The 10,391-nt window shown below is 35.5% G+C and overlaps 1 protein-coding gene across 1 annotated transcript; it reads right to left on the minus strand.

Moving 5' to 3' along the window:
• Positions 1-599: 599 nt before the first annotated feature.
• LOC125362535 (olfactory receptor 10AG1-like) lies at positions 600-1,556 on the minus strand. Its single transcript, XM_048361360.1, has one exon. It carries the CDS (start codon positions 1,554-1,556, stop codon positions 600-602), a length of 957 nt encoding a protein of 318 aa, XP_048217317.1.
• Between the last annotated feature and the right edge of the window lie 8,835 nt (positions 1,557-10,391).

Consider the following 10,391-nt stretch of genomic DNA (forward strand, 5'->3'; position numbering starts at 1 on the left):
GAATTAAGTGGTCCACTCTTATTGATCTGTATCTGAACATTTGAGGCATCTGTTTCAGTAATTATTAAGCAAAGAAAGACAAGAGTAAATGGAAAAAAAACCCAGAATTAGAAAATACAGGGAATTAGAGGACAAAGCAAACAACCTGAGTTGTATTCCAGAAAGGACAGCATCACTGAAAGTAGCAGTTAATGAACTAGAGAAATATCTAATTTAAAGTAAATGTCTAATTTGAAATAATAGAGTGTTCTATGAAAAACCCATTGTGTCATGTACCAAACTTCAGTATTATAGGTTGGGTTCCATAAATAATTGTGTTTTACCTGTAGGACTATATTGATGTTCAGAAAAACAATATGGGAAATTGAAAAAAAGTTTTCAGGGACTAAGAAACAGCTCAGTGCTAGGACAAATTTCTAGCATGTTCAGGACTCTGAAAATAAGCTAAACAAACAAACAAACATGGTATTGTACTACATAAAAATATGAGAATATTGAATCTGAATTAAAGTACTAAAAACATTGACTAAGCACCCAAACTAACTCATGGGGGCTGTGACCACAAAGAAAATATTATTGATTAAGTCATGTGTTTTGAATCAGAACACAATCCATTTCAGAAGGATTTTTTTCAATGCCACCATCACATCTTTGTTTCGCAAACAATATATCATGGGATTAAACATCGGAGTCACAATGGTATAAAACAGAGAAAGGAATTTGTCCATTCTTGCAGAATGACTGGATTTGGGTCTCAAATAAGTTATGATGCCTGACCCAAAGAATAAAGCCACAACCATGAGGTGGGAAGAGCAGGTAGAGAAGGCCTTGGATCTCCCACTGGCGGAAGGCAGCTTCACAATGGTGAAGATTATTCTCAGATAAGAGCCAAGGATCAGCATAAAAGGAATAGTGACAACTATGAGAGCAATTACATAAACCACCATCTCAATCATGAAAGTGTTCCCACATACCAGAGCCAGAACTGGAGGTATGTCGCAGAAAAAGTGATTCAACTGCTTATGCCCACAGAAAGGCAGAGAGAATATCCAGTAGGTGAAACCCAAGTGTACTGGAATCCCACTGGTCCAACAGCCCACAGCCAGTTGGAGGCAGAGTCTGCTGTTCATGATGAGTGGGTAGAGCAGTGGATTACAAATGGCCACATACCTATCATAAGCCATTGCAGTCAGGATGAAGCACTCAGTAACTCCCAGAATTAAAAAGAAATACATTTGAGTAGCACAGGCCATAAAGGAAATTCTTTTGTCTTGTCGACATAGATCTCTTAATAGTCTAGGGATGACAACTGACACATAACATATTTCTGAGAAGGAAAAGTTTCCAAGGAAAAAATACATTGGGGTTTGAAGGGAAGGATCAATCTTAGTTATTATGATAATGAGGCTATTTCCTATCAGAATAATGATGTAGATGATCAAAAAGACAACAAAGAGAAACCCTTGAAAATGGTGCAAATCTGAAAAGCCAAGTAATATAAATTCCACCAATGATGTATGATTCTGGCCTAGGAGATTTTGTACTATAGACTCCATCTACAAACAAGATTTACGATTGATTTTGATTTCCTTTGATTTTTTGATTTCTTTGGAATTAGTTGCAAAATAGGGTGCATTGGTGATGTCTAATTCTTGGATACAGCACATATTCAGGTGTATTTATTGGCTTCTTTTATATTTTTTGTATTACATTTCAGATTCAATATCCTAAATTCCTAGGATGTCCAAAAGAGAGTCATCTTAAAAGCTATGCTTTTGGCTCACAGTTAAGTATGTGAGTGTATCTCTGTGTGTGTGTGTGTGTGTGTGTGTGTGTGTGTGTGTTAACAAAACAGGATAATTGACAGCACCAAAATAAGAGTCAATTCTTAAAAAATAAAAATAAAAATAAAAGAGTCAATTCTTTCAAGTAGTTTAGTCTAAGAATAACACAAGGGGCTGTTCCTGTCATTCCATGTAAGTCTATAATGAGAAATAATGCTCTATCCTAATCAAAACATAATCAGTTGCTTTTGTTGACATTTATAATTTTGTTATAATTCATGTTTTGCTTGATGTATTTCCTGGGATCTGATACTCAGATAATCATTCCAATGTTCATTCAGAATGCCTTCCGTGCCCAGTTCCAGAAATGTGGGTCATTCACTTTCTTCTGATAAAGACTTAGATACTGAAAAAAATTGTAAACAATAGTACCTTGTTTCCAACACAGACATATATTCTATTTAATAAGTTATACAAATATAAAGTAAAAGTATCCATCATATTTAAGCCATACACTTACTGGAAGATCAAAATGAGAATTAAAGAAAATTTACCGGTAATATGCTCGTAACTGCATTAATTCTACCAATAATCTTCTACAACTCTATTTATAATTTGAATTTTAGTCCTTAAAAGTATCTTTAGAAATGGTAAGGACTTTACAAATTTAGGTAACAGAAAAGAGGATATAATTTGAATTCAAGAGAATTCTATCATCAAACTCATCTGTACACCAGCCAAAATATAAGATATATTTTTGTGTACCACACAATTTGTAACTAATTTTCTCATTTATATATCTTCTCAAACTTTTACATATCTTGCATATAGAGAAAAAATATAAAGAAATAAATTGACACAAACATACATAATGCAGCTTTAAATGCAAGATTTTTTTTCCTCCATAAGGTATTCCTTTGGAATACCAACTATAAAATTTTTAAAATTAAATTTAAGTAACCCAGAGTTGTTCTTCTGAATAAGATAGTTAATCAATATGTCATTTATAGTTCATTATTGATCACTGTGATTTAAATAGCAACACTACTGTTATAGGATACAATATATGGTCTCAGTTTCTGTCTTTCCTAATCTTAAAGATGTGTGAAGTCAGAGGAGTTTCAGATATTCTAGCCAATATGTACTATTCTATAGAGAAAAATTACACAGCATCCTTAGGGTTGGACTTTTGCTTTAAAATTACAGCTAATGTAAAAATTGGTTAAAATTTGAGATATGACAGGCATTTTAATTTTACTATACTACATGCTATATCTTATATAATGTATAATAGCAATGCATTATAAATTATATGACATATGATATATAATGTATATGTTATACAAATTATGCATATTAGATATTAGATAGATAGAGTATATAGGTAAATAGTGCTAGTAATCTGGCTTGAACTCAGAGCCTGGCACTCTATTTCTTGAGCCACAACTTCACTTAATGCTGTTATCTGGTTAATTTGTTTGCCTTGTCTGTCTGCAAATATGGATGCTCACTTTGATACTTTTGTGTAGCTAGGATTATAGGAGTGGGCCACTAATGTTGGGCTTAATTTTTCTTATTTACAAACATTTGGAATAATAATAATATATTTCAATAAATCACTTTGAGAAATGAATAGCATAATCAATGTTGTTTCACTAAAAAATAGGTATTTGTTGACTTAGGAAACATTTTCCTGATGATTATACTAATTATAGTCATCATTATTATTTCAGTCTTGGGTGTTTTTATCTTGCAACCTTGTCCTGTCCTGGTATAGCCTTTTCTTAAATACAAAAGGAGAAAACGTACAGGTAGTATTTGGACAGAGACACTGAGATGGATGAAAGTAGCTTACTCTGTATTGGTAGACTAAAATCTGCAGGTATTACAGAGGAAAACCACTGTCCTAAATATCTGAATTCCTTTTGTTTACACTTCTGTTAGTATACATAGTTATGTTCAGGTCAGAAGAAAAGTACATTTGCAATATAAATGGAAACAAAATTTAAAAAAAAACCATTTCATATCTTTAATGTTAAAAAAAGGATTCTTAGAACTATCAATGTTGAATCATTTTTTTAACTCAGTCTAATCTCTCCATTAACATTTAATAGTACTTGAGCTGTTCTTACATGGAAAATTTAGTTTGTAGCATAGAAAACTTCAGTTTACTAACAGAAAAGTATTTTTCTCCATTAAGGATCCTTTATTCTTATTGCTTTCTGCCTCAGCATAGACACACATAGCTGTGAAGGATCTTCATTGGTTCTGATCAGTGGAACTAAGCATCTCTTATTTTCAAGACACTGTATTAGTGATTTTATTTCTATCATAAAAACTAATTCACTCTGAGAGAAGTATTGTTCTTACTTTCATATTCTCTAGAGAAGCCTTAGGCATGGAGAATTCAGTCACTTGCCCAATTTGAAGAAGCCAGAATATGACTCCGATGAATCCCAGGTCAGCAGTATAGCTATAGAGTACATATTCCAGATGGAAGTGAAACAGAGTTCAGAGAAAATTCAAGGAAAAGTGTTATTTGGGAGTTGATATTCACAATAATATTAATAAAAAATTAAGAAATAATCACAACTGAAAAAAATTCCACAACATTGTACATCGCTACTATCATTATAAAGTGGAAAGATATTTTATAAGCACAGTATATATATATATGTGTGTGTATATATATATATACATATATATAACTCAAAAAGTTTGCTGCCTAAATGAAAGTGGCTGAAAGAATTTTCATCGATGGCTTTAAGATAAAAAAATACACTTTAGTAAAATAATCTAAGGAAATAAACACAACTTACCTATTATATGTTGTAAGCTAGTTTTTACTTTATGATTCCACTTTCATCAAGAACAGCCTTACATAAGCTAACACTTAACTATTTCAAATACATCCAGTCATTTTCCTTTGCTGTTAAAATATATTATTTACTTTTGGGTCAACACTGGTGAATTTTAGGTAGGAGAAGCCCTCTTTCATTGTGAGGACAACTTTTCTTCTGGAATAGTTCCGTTCTTAAGCTGATTAGCCTGTTTCTGGAGTTATGAGTTGTCTTTGATTGGATTGTTTCTTCATTGTCACCTGGGTCTCTGAGGGCTAATGTCTGAGGTCACTGGCCTCCTGACCAGGCTCCTGTGTTTCTCCCAATCCATTTTGCCTTTGGAGACTACAGTAGATTCCCCTGTTGCAAAATGTGGAAGCAAGTCAAAGTGACGAAGCTGGTTTATATTTGTCGATGAAACTGAGGGTGCTCAATTTGAAAAAACTAAGTATAATACATAGAGCATATTTATCTTAGTATTCTTTCCTAAGTGATTCTCTATAAAACATTATATTTTTGGAATATTGCTCTGTCTCATTTGTATATCTTCATTTAGTTCTTCATTAAATGTGCTGAGCATCTGAGCTCTTATCCTCCTTGAGGCTAGCAGTCACAAAAAGACCTTCCATTGGAGAGATCAGAGAAATAAGAAAATATCTTTCTTTCATAGCCACCTTGGGTGTATTCACCGAGAATCCTTTTTTTAAAAGTCTATCATGTCCTATACAGGTTATGTGGCTTTGTAGGGAAGCTCAGGTCAGAATGGATAAAGGTAATTTCCTTATTGGTGGGTGCAGGTAAGATAACTGTTGCCTTTCCCCCTCCTCACCTTCAAACTTCCCTGCATGGCTTCTGGCTGTAATGTTCCAAAAGATCCACTATTTCCATGGGATCTTGGACTATCCAGAGGAAGTCCAGAACTTTAGGGGTCTATTTAATGTGAGGTTTTATAAGCTAAAACTTCTCATTTCCTCCAGATGTAGCCACATGAGCAGATAGCCATATAGTTGTGGAAGACATATTCACAGACACTATAAACATGAACTTTTTGGACCTTTAACAACCTCGAATAAAAGCACTGAGTTCTATTTTGGGAGTTCTATTTCCTGGTGTTAAAGGTACTCATTTTTTTTTTTACCTCCCAACATGATTCAAAAATTGGAAGGACACTGCTTGGCATGAAACTGAAATAAAGCAAAAGTGAATCACATATGCTAAGGAAATGTGTAAGTTTATGGCACAAAGACAAGTCACCTATGGCTTCTTTGTGATGGGAGATGGTCACAGAGGAGACTACAGTGGGCTTTGGTAGCCTCATTCATACAGTGTTGTCATTTACTCTTTAGAATTTAATCCCAGTTCTCTGAAAACTTGGTGGTTGCTGTCCTGCAGGAAATTTTATCCAATGTTTTGATAGGGGTTGACGAAAAATAACTGCATTTAGAGGACATAGTATTGTTTGGTGCCTTTTGATAAGGTCTAGCCTTCTTACATGGAGATATAAAGGATTTTATAGAGGTTTCAAAGTTTTTCCTGCTATTGTTTTTATTTTGTTGTTTTTTCCGTTCCATATGCCTCTTTTCTTCTTTCTCTCAATGGTCCCTATTAATTGACAAACAGAAATACTATCTCCACTCATTAATTTGAAGGCATATGAAGACTCATAGCCAACTTTTAGAACTTCCTGTGCATATCTGTAGCTGACTGAGTAATAAAGTATGTTCTCAGAATTATTTGGCCTTTTGGAGGCTCAAGTGGTATGTTGGTGGAGGCAGAGCAAAGGTGGAATTCTATTTTATGAGCTTAATCAAAGATGTCTCCAATTTCTTTATGACCATAAGTTCCAAAATGGTTTTGCAGGTGGTCTCTATTGGCATCAGCCATTTTCTCAAGGTGAAAAATGTCAAAGATTTTTGTTTTATCTGGGGCTAGGGATGTGGCTTAATTGTAGAGTGCTTGCCTAGCATGCGTGAAGCCCTGGGTTCAATTCTTCAGCACCACATAAACAGAAAAAGCCAGAAGTGGCACTGTGACTCAAGAGGTAGAGTGCTAGCCTTGAGCAAAAAGAAGCCAGACACAGTGCTCAGGACCTGAGTTCAAGCCCCAGGACTGGCAACAACAAGAAAGATTTTGGTTTATCCAAAAAGGTTTGAATATTGAGAACTTCAGACAACTTTCTTTCTGTAACTTCTCTAAACTAAGTAAATCTTGAAGAAGGTTTTTCAATGGAAAAATCAGTTTTCAGGTCAAATTTCTTCATCATCTAATTTATAATGAGCCAAGCACCATTATGCATTGAACTGAGAATATCCTATCAAAGGACATTATACATAATATTTTCAATGTTTAAGAATACTTTCCCTGGGCTGGAAATATGGCCCAGTGGTAGAGTTCTCGCCTCCTATACATGAAGCCCTGGGTTGGATTCCTCAGAACCATATATAGAGAAAAAGCCAGCAGCAACACTGTGGCTCAAGTGTTGAGCAAAAAGAAGCCAGGGACAGTGCTCAGGCCCTGAGTTCAAGTCCTGGGACTGGCAAAGAAAAAAAAAAGAATACTTTCCAGCCAGGATCTCTTGGTTTGTGAGAGTAATTCTAGCTACTCAGGAGGTCAAGATCTGAGGATTGTGGCTCAAATCCACCCTGAGCAGGATGGTGCATGAATCTCTTACCTCTAATTAACCACCAAAAAGCCAGAAATGTGGCAGACTGCTAGCCTTAAGCAAAAATAGACAGACAGACAGACAGACAGACAGACAGACAGACAGACAGATAGATAGATAGATAGATAGATAGATAGATAGATAGATAGATAGATAGATAGATATAGATAGATAGGCAAGCAAGTAAGCAAAGGAACAGTGCTCAGGCTTCGGACTGGCATACAAATAAAAGAAATGAACGTATTCCAGAGGAGAGCCAAGTATGATTGACTAAGAGCTTCACATGATGTGTAAAAAGAAAGAAATAGAAATGACAGTGGAGACGCCGTAATTTCTGCTAGAGAAATCATATACAGGGCTGGGGATATGGCCTAGTGGCAAGAGCGCTTGCCTCCTACACATGAAGCTCTGGGTTCGATTCCCCAGCACCACATATATGGAAAACGGCCAGAAGGGGCGGGAAGAAGCCAGGGAAGGTGCTCAGGCCCTGAGTCCAAGGCCCAGGACTGGCAAAAAAAAAAAAAAAGAGAGAGAGAGAGAGAAATCATATACAGTTTTAGTAGTATCTTCCCACATATCTCATTGTTTCCAACAAATGCCTGGTTTTCAACAAATAAACATTGACAGACAGGCAGGGAGACAGACAGACAGATAGACATATGAAGGAGATTTATTATTGAAGCAGATCCCAAGTTGGGGATGCTGTGAAACCCCATGATAAACTGTCTGCATGATGAAGAGCTAAGAAGCTGATACATGGTTCAGTACCTGTCTGAAAGATTCCAAACTATGGAAGACGCATTAATTCTCAGTCCAATCCAAATGATATGAGAAATGCATGTTTACAGAGAAAGCCTTTGTGTATCACTTTCCAAAAAAACAAAGAACCTAGATAAGAAGGATGTCACATTCCAGAGAGAGGGGAGGGAGTAATCTTTTTCTCTTTTGTGTTTCATCTGAGAATCCATGCATTAATGGTGTCCACCTGTATTCTCAACAGATCTTCACTGATTGCTTATCTTCATATATCAATTGACTTCTGAAACACCCTAGGAGATACAATGAGAAATACTGTTTTATCAGCTATCTGGGAATAATTGAATCCAGTCAAACTGATATATACAAGTAATTGCCACCACATTGAAGTTTATGAAGCCATATCATTTTTCTCTTTGAGACTAGCATTTGTGAATAAAGTTATTTTATTAAATATTGTCATAGATTATAAAAATGATATACTTACCATTTGCACATAACAGGTTTATTTGTTCATTTTGGTCAATGCTAATCATATGAGCCATCCTAGATGAATTTAAAGGATATACAATCTGTGCATACTAACTTGTACAATGAAATACAACTTTTTTTATTACCATTTTGTAATGTGATAGAAATGTTTGGATTTTAGTGTTTAATTTAAATAGGCCTACTCTCTAGCCTTCTCTCCGTCTATGTTTTTAATTTTCATGCTTTGCTTACCAGAATATAATTGAATGTGACCTGACTCAATACATAAGTAGGGAATTGCAATTTATTTACTTTTAGTAGTCATGCATTATAGTCATAACTATACTTGCTTTAGCATATAGGATAGTAGGCAAATGAGTGAATATATAACTCAAAAAGCCCCCATTGCCTCGTGAATGATAGCAAAAGAAGAGACAAGAAACTGAGAACAAGAATAAGAGCCCGCAAGAAGATTCACAATGAAGGTTGACCAGTTGCTTTAGGAGACCTCTGTATGGTGCATCAAAAGTTTAAGAATATCCTTTGTACATTGTGTACTTATAAGCAAAGTTACAGTACAAAAGAGAAGTATGCCAAGAACAATTGCGTGAATCTATTCCTATCCAGTTAAACCTGCTGAAAGAAGAGCCTCAATCAGGTCCTTGGGCTGGGAGACTGAAGAAGACATTGCCACCATAAGAAATGACAGCCCCAAAGACCTTCCAACAAAACAGAATGTGGAGGTAAATGACAGTGATTTTCATCATTTTGACACTGGTGTTGTCTGGGTCAATGTATTTATTTCTGCCTTAGGTTTTAATAAAAATCTTTATAAATAAATTTAAATTACAAAGTGGTTACAGATTAAATTAGAAAAGTGGCTCCAGATTAGGTATATGAAACTATTTTTACACCCAACATGATGTGTCTGTTTTATGCCAATTGTTACTACACAGTCAAAACGATTTTTTCAAAAACAAATATATCTGGCTCATTTCATTTAGTGTGATATTTTTTAAGTCCTTTCATTTCCTTATAAATGGGGCAGTATCATTCTTTCTGATAGAGGCATAGAATTCCATTGTCTATATGTACCACATTTTCTCGATCCACTCGTCTACCTAGAGGCTGGTTCCATATTTTAGCAATGACATAGCTGTGCTGGTGGCTTTAGTGTGGTCTTGCTTGTAATCTTTTTGGGTAGATGCCCAAAAGTGAGACTGTGTCTTCTTCATAGGGAATAATTAGCATATTTCTAGGGTAGACATAACAGAAGACCACAATAGCTATGCCCGTATGAACACACAAGATAATGCTAAGCAAAATGAACTCCATGTTATGGGAATAAGTGGTATATCATTGTTGTAGTTAATTTCAACATGCCTTGTGATACCAAATTGTTTTTCCTCTCATATTCCCTTCCTGTGGTTTTACTCCTGCTATTATTATAATTGATCTTAATACCACGGATACTGTAAATATGTGTATGGGAACTAGGGAAGGGAAAGGGAATACCAAAATTGAGAGGCAAAGGACAAAAAGACTAATCATTGCAATAGTGACATTCACAAAACCAATTGGTATTAACCAGTGGTAGAACTCGTGGCCGGGGTGGGGGGGGAAAGGCCTGGGGAGGGAGGGAAAGGAGGAAAAATGAAGGAAGGTAACAAGTTGGAAAAGAAATGTACTTTCCTTACATACAAAACTATATATCATTTTTTTTTTTTTTGCCAGTTCTGGGCCTTGGACTCAGGGCCTGAGCACTGTCCCTGGCTTCTTTTTGCTCAAGGCTAGCAGCACTCTGCCACTTGAGCCACAGCGCCACTTCTGGCCATTTTCTATATATGTGACGCTGGAGAATCGAACCCAGGGCTTCAT

Source organism: Perognathus longimembris, chromosome 13, assembly GCF_023159225.1.
Source record: "Perognathus longimembris pacificus isolate PPM17 chromosome 13, ASM2315922v1, whole genome shotgun sequence".
NCBI classification, from domain to species: domain Eukaryota; kingdom Metazoa; phylum Chordata; class Mammalia; order Rodentia; family Heteromyidae; genus Perognathus; species Perognathus longimembris.